We start from the raw sequence: 13,968 nt of genomic DNA, 5'->3' as shown, positions 1-13,968 counted from the left end.
GACAGACTGAATAGGCCAATTGATCTTTTTCTGTTATCTATTACTATGTTATTTATTGTAGCACAGCTTGAAATGTTATAGAGAACCATACATATTTCAAACTCATTAACCATATGTTTTAATTCAGCCTGTAAACTGTAACTGAGAATCAGAGGAGGTATTTGATCCAGGTTTTTCAGCAGAAGACAAAATTGGAGAGTAACAGAATAGACTAAAGTATACAAACAGCAAAATGACCAACAAACATGCACAACTAAAATTACAAGAATAAAAAATAAACCTACTAAAATGTCCAAATATGTACCAAAAACATAATCATTCAACACATACATAATTAAATCAAATAAAATGCAGCATAACCATCCAACACATACAACTACCAAAAGGAAAAAAAACCTACCACTATTAGCCTAATGAGCCAAATGACCTTTGAAAGAGCCATGGTTTTGCATCCTTCTTAAAAAGCGAAAGGGAATCATGAAAATGCATATCCTGGGACATCTGGTTCTAGAGAGTGGGACCAATAACTGAAAAGACACTATGCCTTATGGTGGCCAATCTGGAAACCTTGAGAGAGGGAATCTCTAACAAACAATCAGCAGCAGAGCGGAGACAACACAAAGTATAGTGAGCAAAATGCTTTTTCAAATAGCCTGGATACTTTTCAGATAAAAATTAATAAATATTAAAATAATTCAAACAATATTCTACAGGGAGACAGTGTACACTTGTTAAAATCTGACTAATCCTTTGAATCAGGAGGTAGTAGTAACCAACTGCCCTGCTAAATTCTGCACCAGTTGCAACTTAAACAGCAGCTTCTTGACCCACATACAGCTCACTGAATTTCTTGATGCTCCTCAGGTGTTAGACTGCTCTGTTTGGTTTCAGAAAAATATTGAGTACTGAGATTAAAGGTTGCTTTCCTTGATCGATGCACTCAGGAGGGGTTTAGATCTGGAGGAGATATATACTTGTTTTACTCTCTCCTCCACCTTTGATATCAAATTCTTGTGTCTCAGTTGAGGAAAGCTGGAATAGTGGGAATTGTGCTGAGTTGGTTCAGATCCTAACAGCTCAGCAACAACAGATTATGATTGGTCATAATAGATCTGCCTAGTATCCTCCTTTGATTGGTGACCCACAAGGGTCAGCCTTGTTGGTGTCTTTCTTTAATTTTTATATATCACTGATATGTCAATAACTGGCTGTCCTTTTTTGGGACACCATATATATGCAAATGATATACAATTCTATGTTCAAATAGGTTCTTGGAAAGAATTATCCATACCATATCTTGTTGTATCTCTGCATTAAGGCAGTGGTTATCACATAAGAAACCAAACTGAAATTTTAATACTTCAGCATGTAAGCCCATTGCAGAATTTTCCTTCTCTGAGAATGGAAAATATGCTAATACAGATGTCGCCACAGGATAAGAGCTTGGGCATAATCACTGATTCCTCTGTCTTATAATGACCAAATTAGGGCTATTATCCGTTCTGGCTTTTATAAGTTGAGAATTTTGCATGATTTAAAGCCCCTTTTGGGATTTGCAGATTTTTGCACAGTAGTGCAGGCAATTGTTTTGCCAGTGTTCAATTATTGCAATGTACTGTATATTGGATTGTCAGCTACAATTTTCAGAGCATTACAACTGTTGCAGAATGCACCTGCGAGGTTGATATTTGGGAAGTCAATGAGAGAGTACATCTCTCCAGTTTTAAGGGAATTTCAGTGGCTACCAGTAGAGTTTAGAGTGATGTTTAGAATGGCTGTGCGTGTACACAAACAAAACATGATTCATCTTCTTGAGTGAATAACCCAACATGTGAGTTGTGTTCCTCTCAGAGGTTTATTAGAAGTTCCGTTAATACATCGAACCTGCCTAGCAAAAACAAGTGAGCATTTTCTGTTGTTGCTTCAACTTTGTGGAACTCGGTTCCATATGAACTGTGCATGCCTAGCTGTACAAAAATTTCAAGGCAGTGGGGGGCGCCATCAAATGACTAATGAGGAGAGGTTGAAGGACCTAAATATAAATACCCTGGAGGAGAGGATGTGCAGGGGAGATAGGATACAGACCTTCTCGTACCTGAAACGTTTTAATAATGGACATTTGACAAACTCTGTGGCAAAGAAATCAGTAGAACTAGGGGTCACGAAATGAAACTCCAGGGAGGATAACTCAGAACCAATGTCAGGAAATATTTCTTCACAGAGAGGGTGGTGGGTGATTGGATTGCCCTTTTGGAGGAGGTGGTGAAGACAAAAACAGTGAAGGATTTGAAGGGAGCATGGAATAAACACTGTGGATCCCTAAAGGCTAGAGGATGGAAATGAGGAAAAGAGAGAGTAACTTGCTGGTGTGGCAGTTACTACCCTTAACCAGCAAGCCTTCAGGCTGTTGATGTAACTCATTATTGCTCTCTGCTTTAACGGCAGGGGGGAAAAGAGGAAAAGGGGAATTAGTTTCGGATAACAACCAATATGAACATGAAAACAAATAAGCATGGGGGTAACTTGCTGATGGCAGCTGTTACTACCCTTAACCAATAAGCCTGGTACTTTTGTTGTAACTTTAGCATTGCTCTCTGCTTCAACGGCAAGAGACAATGGGGAATTGGACTTGGACTGCAACCAAGGGCCCTTACTTTTAACGGTTTGGGAAACTAAGTATGAGGGTAACTTGTAAGGCATGGCAATTGCCATCCCCTGATGATACCTTTATGGGGGAGACCTGTATGGCGCAGCTGGTGCTACCATAAGCTTGCTGGGCAGACTGGATGGACTATTTGGTCCTTTTCTGCTGTCATTTCTATGTTTCTGTGTATGTTTCACCTGCTTCACTAAACGTTTTTGTTATGACTTGGCTAATATGGACAGATGAGTTTTGGGAATATACTGAGCAGCATTATGACAGGAATTTGTAGATGAGTTCATTTTATGTTGTATGTGTGATTCCATTAAGTATGTATGTTTCTGCTTTGTTTACCACCTATGGCCCTGGTATGGGTGATTTATAAATCTTAAATACAAATACAGGAAACTGCAATAATCAGTTTTAGAGAAGACATTGATCAGAGACAAAACTTCATTATCTAGAGAAGGACAAAGTCTCTTCAACTGAAATAAGTTGAAAAAGACAGATTTTGCAACAGTCTGAACCTGAAATTTCAAGGACAGTTTGGAATCCAAAAGCACTCCCAAGGTACATGCCTAAGAAGTTTTCCTTTCAGGTCTTCTGCCATTGAAAAGTTAATCTGCAAAGTGAACTGTTAAATTCCCTTAAAGTCTAAAGTAATCTGATTCATTTATTCTAATCAGTAGAGATGAAAAATAGGTTGTTGGGGGGGGAGGAGGATAAACTAGTTGGAGTTTGTTATAACTGAAAAGGCCAAGAAGGTTGACATTTATAAATGGTATTTGTTTATTGTAAAAAGGTGTGTAATAGGAATAGTTATCTACCGTGTTGCCCAATGATTCTTCTGAATAAAAAGTTATTAAAATGTCCTTGTACTGCTCTGTTTTTGCTTGGGTGAAAGATGCTGTTTCAGCTATACAAGACGTATGAAAAGGGCTCCTGCATTTTTCCTAGAAAACTAATATTGTGTTATTAAATAAACTGAGCTATTTTCATATACTAATCCAGAGCAAAATTCTGTGAATATTAATTTGTGGATAAATGTTTCAAATTCGGACTTCTCATTTGTATAGGCTGCTTTTTCCTTCTATAAAATATACTTCAAAGTTGTTAAAATGGCATTATTTCCCAGCCTGCTGTATGTCTCTCTATCCCCACTTTATTCAGATTTGTCTCCCTTCCACCTCCTCTGGATAATCACATCCGAGTGCTTTTTGTCTCCCTGCTAGCCAAGGTTTGAAACAAAAGCCTTCTCTGAGGTTGAATTCTTTAGTCTTGCCATCAGAGCATATGATCACTTCCCCTTTCCACCATGGAGTCCAAGCACCATCTAAGTGAGTCCAGTCTTCACTGGCACTGTCAGATGAGATATCTGAATCCACCAAGTGCTGCTGCCAAGCAACAGGGCCAGCTTGTCATGCTAGGCTTCATTGCTCATTGTGTGATTGCCATGGGGCAGCACTTCAGCAATAGAGCATTCATTAAAGCCTGCAATAATACTGCAGCTTGTTATTCTCAGAAAATAGAAATCTTATTAACAGAAACATCTTATGCTTATAAGAGCAGTGTCATTCGCCTGTGATCAATACGAGAACACAAAATTAAATTCTGACACCAAAAGAGAAACAGGCCATCATTTGAAAGCACTTAAGAAGAGGGGGAGATCTTGTAATCTAGAATTGACATGCATTGGCATGCAGACAATTTTGAGAGAGTTAAAAAAAAAAATATGTATACAAAAATTATGCACATATATATATTATATTATATATATATATATATATGTGTGTGTGTGTGTATATGTATATTCATCCACAATAAGAAATTGACAGCTCTGAAAAGATTGCAGGCAAGATAATGTTAAACTTCAGTATTGTCACTGATAAATTTATTTTGAGGGTGGGCCAAATACAAATGGTAGAACCCCCATGAATTTAAAGAATGAATTGCAGTTTGTTTTACCCCACTATCCTCCTTGTGATATGTGCTTGCATGTGGACAAACTTAACAGAAATATGACAATCTGAGTTAATTTGTGACTTCCCCTACAACCAGCAGTAGTAGTGTTTTTTTTAATATTTTAATTGTTTTCTGTTATGATTTATTGTTTTTAATTTGTTGTACATCACTTTGGAAGAACTTATTATAAGTTCTGGAAGGCGATTCATACATTTTATAAATAAGTGCTTGTCAAAAGCTCTATTCAGTGATTGTTGGCAGTCCTCCCTTAGACTGCTAGCTTCCTCACAAAACTTTATTTCCCACAGCTTTTGAGGGGCCACAGCCACACCTGAACACCATTATTCCGAAAAAACATTATGGCGCTATGGCGCATTCTTTTGTTTCACAGCCAAACACTGTGGAGCAAAAGAACGAGCCGGGTGGCCCTTTAACTCAAATGGCAGAGCCAACATGAAGGGACTGCCAATTCCTTAAAGGGCTGCCCCAGAAAGTCTCACAGCCATATGGAGAGGTTGACCTGGGGTCATGACTGATTCCTATCTCAATTTGGGGCCCCCACTCGAGGCAGCCCCGTCTTTCCCCAAAGTGATAAAGTAAAAATGTAGCCATGCGGCGATGGCCCAGGCCCTTCCCCCATTCTTCCAATAGCAAAGTCATAGAGTTCCTCCTTGCCCACCCCTTCCCCTGGATAGCACAAGTGATAGAGCCCCCACCCCCATAAGTCAAACATACAATAGGGTCCTGGGCCCCTAACACACCCCTCTCCAAAAGGTTAAATTCCAAAAAAGAGGATCCCAGGCCCTGCCCCCCCAAACAATATTAAGTAGCAGATACCACGTCAGAACCAGAGTGTATCCTCGCACCCGGCCTGGTTGGAATCCACTACTTAAAGGTTTGGGGGTACAGGAGGATGCCTGAGGGGGGGGCTTGGGACCCTCTGGTTTTTTGGGGGGAGAATTTAACCTTTTGGGGAAGGGGGGGTGGAGGCCCAGGGCCCTCTTATATGTTGGACTTTGTGAGGATGGGGGAAAGGCAGGCTCTGTATGACTTGTGCTGTTGGGGAGAAGGGGAGACCAGGGCCATTGCTATGCGGCTAAATGTTTACTTTTATCACTTTGGAGGAGTCGGCTGCCTTGAGTGGTGGCCTGGGTTGAGTCAGGGGTCAGCCTGGGTCCCAGGGCTGTAACGCTACATTTACCCAGTATTGAAAAGATGGTGTTATTTTATCATGGCCGGCCATTTTCTCGGTCGGCCAAGATAAAATATTTGCCTGAAATTGCCTAGGATAACCTTCTTTGCATGCGTTTGCATTATTATTGCATGTAAATCTCATGCAAAGAAGGTCATAATAGGGGAGGATAGGAGGGTGGGGAGATGCACAATATTGTGCAATATTGTCACGATAGTGCTCTATCATGCAATATATGCTGATTAACATCCATTAGAGCACTAATGCAACTTGATGTGTCTCCCAGTTTGTTTGCAAAACAAAAATCATTCAAAAAATAGAATTGTTTTGACACTTGATGACCTATGATTGTATATACAGCAGAGAGAAAATATATGTGAAAGCATGTTGATGAAGCCTAGTATGATGGTCACCAAATATTACTAAGTGATATTGTGGATCAGAGAGGACTAACTGAAAATAGACCAGAAAAATTAATTAGGCACAGATTCCTATGCCTAACTGTATTTTCCAAATTTTCCAACTTGGATGTAAGAAGAATAATATCCTCTACTCCTTCCAAATCTTAATAGAAGTATCATCAGTAGATGAATGAACTTCAGCTTCCTTCTTGAAAGTCTCCAAGTAACCAATTTTCTTTTCCATGTCCTCATTCTTTGCTGAAAATGAGGCTATCTGAGTAGTTAATGCTTTGCCTAGACTCAAAATGGCCTTCCAAATCTATCTCAAAGTAAATGTGACTGATCTTTCCAAGTCAACCTCAAACCCTCTAGACAAAGAAGAAAATGTGGAAACAAACTGTATCCGGGCTTCAGCCCTCTGCAGCAGGTATACCAAGTGTATAAAGATCCAGCTGATTCCCTCCGGGCAGCAGTCCAGCCGCATCAACTTGCACACGTGGTGTCTACTCCGGCACTGCAGCTTTATGACCTCATCTCAGAGGCTCGAGCTATATGAACCTTGGCAGAATCCTCCAGGGGCTCCTTCCTTTTGGGGCTAAGCAACATGCTATTCCTAGGGGAGACAGAGGCACACTTTCCCCCTCTGTTTTCACATCAGAACAGAAACTGAAGATGCTCCTTGCAGCTCTTGACCCCAAACAAAGGAATCCATCAAGACAGTAGAAAGGGGAAGGGGGGGGGGGAGGTCTGAAGTCATCACAAGGAACACCATGACCCTTCCCTTCCTCTTCTGAACCATACCAGGTACAAATTAGGCAAAAAGAAGCAATTAGTTTTTTATTTCATAGGAGCAGCAAGAAGCATGTCCATCTATGCCACTGCATCTTGGGTTCCCCTGTAATATCTTTTTTTTATTGGGACAACATAAGAATTATATTTAAAAAGTTACATTAGTTTTCAAAGCAACATTCTCCAGTTTAAAAGTGGAATCTCAAACTAAATTTATATTAGGTGAATGTTGAAGAAATTAACTAGAATCAGTGTCAAGTAAAAACTATGCAATTAAACCTTAAAAACTCTTAACAGTGAGGTTTACCCTTTAATTCTGACTGGTGAATTGATTCTGTGCTGTTTGTTTGATCTACAGTTTCCCCAGATGCCTGTGGAGATAATTGAGAAGAAAGCATTACCAGCAGAGCACCATTCGTTGAAGAAAACTTTAGAAGGGCTGGTACAGCGATGCTCCACAGTTGCAAGTGACCCAGTGAGTATTTTCGAAAGCCTTCACTGACGCATACTGCATGCATAGCCTTCAAGCCAATGTCTGTAATCTTGCTGAAACATACTGCTTTCACAGCCTCCCCAAAACTGTTGGTGTGAGTGTTCTGTAGTATTGCTGCATTTGCCATTCAATGTGCATGAGCCTACTATTTTGCCACCTTAGTATTTCAGTGTGCCTGTGATCACTGCAGTCCTATCTGCTTCAGTACTATTTTAGTGTGCCTGTGATCCCTGCAGTGCTGCTGAAATATGGCTTGCAAGAAGTGGAAGAAAATTGCACATTGGGGTAGGGTGATGGCTTTCCCCATCTGTAAGATTTGAGTTTGACAATATCTGGACCTGCTTATCAGAAAACATTTTTATGGTGTTTCTGAGGGGAAAATGTGGTGTTTGTTTTACATCTTCAGCATGAATTGATTGCATTTTATAAACTAAAGTACATGTCCTTCAGTGCAAGACTTTGGTGGAGATAGTGCTCCTTTTAATAGATAGGCTGTTTGGCACTGAAATTGCTTCTTCTGTGCTCATAGATCAAATCCATAAACCACTGAAATGTAGAATGGCTTTTGTGTCCCGCTTTTCTCTTTCTCTCTTGTCATTTTGTCTTCTGTCTAGTTTCAGTCTTTAAAAAAAAAAAATCCTATATTAAGGCAGCCAGTATGATGCTGGGAGGAAGCATTCATTTTCCTTGGAACTTACCAGCCTGCTAGCCAGCATCACATCAAGATTGTATGAAAATTAACATTTCTTTTATTATTGAGCTTTGTAACCAAAAACGTTGGGGAAAAATAATATACTTGGATTTGACCTGCAAAATAACAGTGCATCTCTTTCTGTAAATAAGGAAAGGGAGTAATATAGTGATCATCACAAAAAAAAAAAAAAATTGGGGAAAGCCACAGCATGAGGCTTTGAGTTTGAATTACTGAGTTGACGCTAATGTGCTTTTCATGGCAGAAAACTAAAAGAAAATTGGAGGATGCTACGCAGAGACTTGAGTACCTGTATGACAAACTCCGAGAGCGAACAGTAAGCACTTGAAAACCCTGTCAGGCTCATTCTTGAGCACGATTTGCCATATTTTCTTCCACCTGTACAGGCCAAAATGCAACAGCTTCTTGTGATTGAGAGAACAGAAAGCTGTTCTCTAATAGCTTCAGATATTCTTTTGTTAGCCACTAGATGTTGCTGTAATAGCAATACTTGATTCCCTGCCTTCTTTCTCCCAGGCCATGGTTGGTGCTCAATAGCACTCCCATCTCCACCAGCTTGAAGGGCAGAAACCTGAGCCACAAATCAAACCCAGTTCTGTTCAACAGCCTGTCCTATTTCCTTCACCCTGCTTTGTATTATACAAATTTTAAACTATTTTATGTAAAAAATGAAAAAATTTGGATGGATGTTTCACAAATTTTACTGTTTAGATTTTTAAGGTCCTGTCTTTTAATTGTGTGTGTATGTATATGTGTGTATATGTATGTATATATATATATATTTTTTTTTTTTTTTGAAACATTTATATTCCGCCCATAATAGAAAATTGTGCTGGGCAGATCACAATAAATTCATCCATAATAAACATTTAAAAAACAATATCTTAACCTGAATAGCATACTATAAAATAAAACATTTAGCAATAATTACATCCAACTAATTCATAAAAAATGCACATTTATTGTCCAAATGCTTCCTGAAATAAGTACGGTAAGTCTTAGTTGTTTATGAAAAACTGTTGTTCTGTCCCTACAGCTCTCCCCTTACATTCAGGCTGGTCTCCATGAAATCTCCCGCTGCATAGAAGCCCAAAATTATCAGCAGGGTCTAATCGTGCATACTCAGGTGGTCAGCAGCAGCAACTTCAGTGAGATCTCCAGCTTCATGCCTGTCCTCAAAGTCCTCATGACAGTCGCCATCAAGCTGGGTGTGTAAAATCAAGATGAGAATATTTATGAAGAAGTGGATGTGGCTCTTTACTAAATGACGAATGGTTTTCTTGGGTGATTGAATCATCCCTCACGGTTGTAACCTTTGAATACATTTCTAAAAACTACCTGAAACAGACCAAAGCTGGTTGTGATTTTTTTTTTTTTTTACCACTTATGGTTGACGTCTTCGCTACTCAAGTTATGGAGCTGCTAGACTGTTCACACTGTCAGCTTCACCTTATTACAGGGAAAAGTGATTATATGGCGTTTCTCTTTCTACAGGACAGAGAGAAAGCACGTTCATAGAAATGAATGTGGCAGTACAGTTTCCATGTCTGCTCTTCCCTAGTGCCTCACATTTTTTTTCTCTGTTTCTATGCTTCCATTTCTTCTTGGATTGAATGATCCACTACTGAACCTGCCTCTGAAGAGCACATTTAGTAGGACAGTTGCACGGTTATTGCTTTTCTTCTCCATGAGCCTTACCTAGAGCATTTGTCACAGATGTCCAGTTCTTCCTGATTGCAGCTGAATCCAGAAGTGCCTTATTCATGGTGTTATACAGCATCTCTTAGACATTCGTTATCAGCAGGGATGGGTACAGCCTGTTGCAGGAACCTGACAGCATCAAATAAGAACTGCTAGAGTGCCCTGTCCATGTGCCTTGAAGTTTGTAATACAATAAAATGATAGATATTAATTTTTCTAAATATTTTATGAATTGTAATGAATTCTGATCCCAGGGCACTGTTAACGAGTAAAATATTGCTGATGTAAATTGTAATTTCTGTAATTATTTATCTCGAGTTAAGAAAACTGTATTCTGTTCTGCTGGGGACACCAAATTCATCTTTTTTCATTCTTTTGCGTATCTGTATCCTCTTGGTTTCTCTTTTTTTTTTTCCAACCTCATCTTCATGTTAACTGTGCATATGCCCCTTCCTAACTTTATTCCTCTTTGTTAACTGAACCTTTGGAGAACTATTTCTTTCAGATGGGTAGAACATCTGGTCATCCTCTGAAAGATAATGGAGCAAATATTGGGAGACATTACTCATGCTCTAAAACCCACTGCACTAATACAGATGGAAACACTTGTGCTAGGTTCCCTCCTAACAAGAAGTTGTGTTGCTACCATCTCCAGGGCTCAGCACAGAGTACCTATTACATACTGTTGTGATACTCTACTCTCATCAGTTATTATCTGCACTGAAAATGTTCTCTTGGTTGTAATTAAAAACATTTTTCTCAAGAACAAGTGTGTTGGGTTTTTTTCACCTTCTTTTTTAGGTACAAGGTCACTGTGTCTGAAGTAGCAAACATCCTTTACAGGAGATGGTTATCATACGGTGAATTATTTCCATTAAAACATATTTTTAAAAAATGAAAGGTTATATCCAATCAGTACTGGCAAGATTCTCAAGAAAGTAGAGGAGAAGCTTGGTCTGGTGGCACAGTAGCAGGTGCTGCTCACTGCCACACAGAAGACCTGTGTTAGATTCCCAGGTCGTGTTTCCATTGTCGGTGGAACAAGCAGGACACACTCAGCCACGTAAGTGAATGATATAATCAAATGGTGCTGAGACAGAACAAGCTCTGTCAGAGCTCAGAAAGACCTTGGTGTTTCTGGGCATGCCTGGGTGTTATCATTTAGCTGCTTCTGGACAAGTTGTCTTTAGTCTTTTTTTTTTTTTCCACCCAGGTGGAAAGGACATGGATCCTGCGCTCTCTTGTCAGGCACTATTTGTTTTTGTTGTGACTCACTATCATGTTTATTTCTTTTCTTTGTCAGTTTGTTTTTTTTTCTTTGTTTTGCTTTTCTTTTTCCTTTTTCTAGCCAGTGTTAAAGAAAATTCTTAGGTTACAGTTCCTTTTTGTCTAATTTAAAAATTGTTTGATTTGGCAGCCTCCCTTTTTGCCATGGCTAAAAGAGCCCGGCTACAAGAAGTGCTTTAAATGTAAATTTAAAATGTCCATACCTAATCTGCATCAATGCCATCTGATTATGATGATCCAAACTATGCTGCTTGGGGCCACCTACTTCCTAGGGCCTTAAAGTACAGGGAACTTAAACTGGAGGATTATTTATCCTTGCTGCAATCTCCATCTAAAAAAGAGGAAGAAGAGGGACAAGATGGCTGCCGCCTAGCCTGCACGCAAAGACGTTCTCTCCGTGGATTTTGGATTTCCTACTCTCCACATACCTACTAACTTACCACAATGCTGCATACTAAAAGAAAAGCAAGAGTAAGAGAAACTTTAACTTCGTCACCGATGCTTGATTCATGGCAGCCATGGATTGAATTGCTCTTTGCGTCTCCCCTAAGACAGCATCGGAGGGAGGGGCCGCTGGGGATTTCAGCGGTGAGTGAACGCCGACCCCCTTGGCTGAAGATACATCATTAAGTCCGGTGCACTGTTGGCTCCATTACCACAGTTCACAGCTTCTGATTTTATATTGGAGGATAAAGATCTAATATTCCCGGAAGAGACAAGTTCTGCAAAAAGATCTGTTGCCCTGAGAAGGGACGCCATAGTGACGTTACTTTCGGAGAGTCGCTGCTTGCAAGTCTCCATGGGCCTTCCGATAGATCAACAGATTTCTCAAGCTGTGATGGATAACGGAAACCCCACAGAAGGAGTAAAAGAACCAAAGGTATGTTTGACTTTACAACCTTCTTTAGTTAGACTACCGATAATAACGTTGGATTCAATCTGGAATGCACTGACCTTGATGGAAAAAGCCATATATTCGTTAACACAGGTCTTGAAAGAGACTAGTATTAAGACCCTGACTTTGGAACCCAAATTACATCTATGGATTCCCAATTGAAAAAACCTGATACAAGAATATCTCACTCTGAATCTGTTTAGAGTAATTTGATATGTTCGGATAGTCTTCATTCCAAAAAGCTGAAGAATTCATTGAGAATGTTGAACTTGAGAGTTTTGAATTTTCCCTATTTAAAATGAATCCCCCCCAAGGGATTTATTTAGGAATTACCTGACGAGGATTCTTAAATTTCCTAGTGAAGTTATACCAGCTATAACAAAAATATACTATCTTCCTTCTTTTAAAGAAGGGAATTTAGACAGTCAATCAAAGTTCAATCACATGATGCTTCTCTAAATATCTCAGACATTTTGGAACTTTCACAAGATACAGATATTCAGACTGTTACGCCCGTCGGTTGCACACAACTGCGACCGCTGTTGCTCACCTCCTTTGCAGCTTTGACTCCGTTGGGAAGACTTGTGGCCTCCGCCAGTTATCGCCAGCCTGCCTACCATTCACTCACCTCCCTGGACACCGCGGACGCCGCCGATTGCCATCTTGCCCTCTGAATCCCCTAGGCGCGCGCGCATAGGCCAGTCTTAAGCACATCATGGTGGGAAACCTCGGAGGTGTCCTCTCCAGATGATGTCATCCTTCCAGGACATTTAAGCCGGCTGGCCCTGCCTACCTACGACTTGGCAACGAGTTCCCTCATTGCTGAATCTGCTTCGCTAACTACGGACTGCCCATTCCAGTCCCTGCTACTTTGGCATGAGATGCTCTGGCTACCTACTCCTTGGGGGTCCTTCCTCATCTCTGGCTATCCGCTCCTCAGAGGGCCTTTTGCCTTGGACTACTTCTTGCCCCGTTCCCTGGGGCTTCTTCTGGAACCTTTGCTACTGTGAGTACCTCCGCTCTATGGACCACTACCACTACCCCACGCTGCGGGCCACTACCATGTCATCTCTTCTGAGGACCCTTCACTGGTGTGCTCTGCTCCACGGACCACTACCATATCATCTCTACTGAGGATCCTCATCGCTGTACCCAGCTCCGCAGACCATTGCCGTATCTTCACTACAGAGGTATTCTCCTTGAGTATACCCCGTCGCACAGACTGTGTCTGTCTCCTGCTCTCCCTGCTTCACGGGCAGTGCCTCTCTATCTCTCTAATAAAGACTCTATTCTACAGCTGTGTCTGATGTCCGCTGAGACTTTGCCTCCTGACGGTGAGGCTCACAGGGCTCCTCCCTGTGGGCGGTACCATCTCACCTTGGCCCAGGGCCCACATACCTACAAATCTTAACACAGACAAGTGGAACACGTTTGGTAACCTTTGCATTTATATCTGAAAGGGATTCTGTATTGAGGCTTCATTTTCGGAATCAGTCACAATTATTCCATGCACAGAAAATTTGGATTTTTTCCCAGCATCTCAAGAAGTACACAAGAACGTAGGAAGAAATTTCTAACTATGAAAGCAGAAGCTGTTTCGTATGGAGCAAGGTTAGTTTGAAATACCCGTGTAAACATTTGTTAAATTTCCAAAATACCAAATATTAGTTTTTTCAACCTTTCCAGTTATATACCTTTTTGGATTCACACTCCTAAAGATTTATCTTCTGTGGGGGGCAGCAATATTCTGTGTTTGATTTTCCTGATTGTATTCACTTAATATAGCCTTGTTCTCCATCTTTTTCTTATTACTGGGGAGATACAAGATATTTCTTTTTTTTCTGGAATGATATTGAGATTTCTTATGTTGAAATTGTGTGTATCTCATTTTCTGG

General features: G+C 40.4%; 1 protein-coding gene across 3 annotated transcripts in view; it reads left to right on the top strand.

Annotated features, from left to right (window-relative positions):
- Nucleotides 1-10,649, top strand: part of SEC31B (SEC31 homolog B, COPII coat complex component) — a 319,647-nt gene extending 308,998 nt beyond the window's left edge. For all 3 annotated transcript variants that reach the window (XM_029609056.1, XM_029609055.1, XM_029609057.1), the window contains 3 exons: nt 7,344-7,460; nt 8,435-8,506; nt 9,227-10,649. In XM_029609056.1, coding sequence (XP_029464916.1) covers nt 7,344-7,460; nt 8,435-8,506; nt 9,227-9,406 — 369 coding nt within the window. In that variant the 3' untranslated portion in view covers nt 9,407-10,649. The remainder of the gene's footprint in view (nt 1-7,343; nt 7,461-8,434; nt 8,507-9,226) is intronic.
- Nucleotides 10,650-13,968: the final 3,319 nt, after the last annotated feature.

Source organism: Rhinatrema bivittatum, chromosome 7, assembly GCF_901001135.1.
Source record: "Rhinatrema bivittatum chromosome 7, aRhiBiv1.1, whole genome shotgun sequence".
NCBI lineage: Eukaryota > Metazoa > Chordata > Amphibia > Gymnophiona > Rhinatrematidae > Rhinatrema > Rhinatrema bivittatum.
Note: the sequence above shows the minus strand (reverse complement) of the source record. Positions and strands in the feature narration are given on the sequence as shown.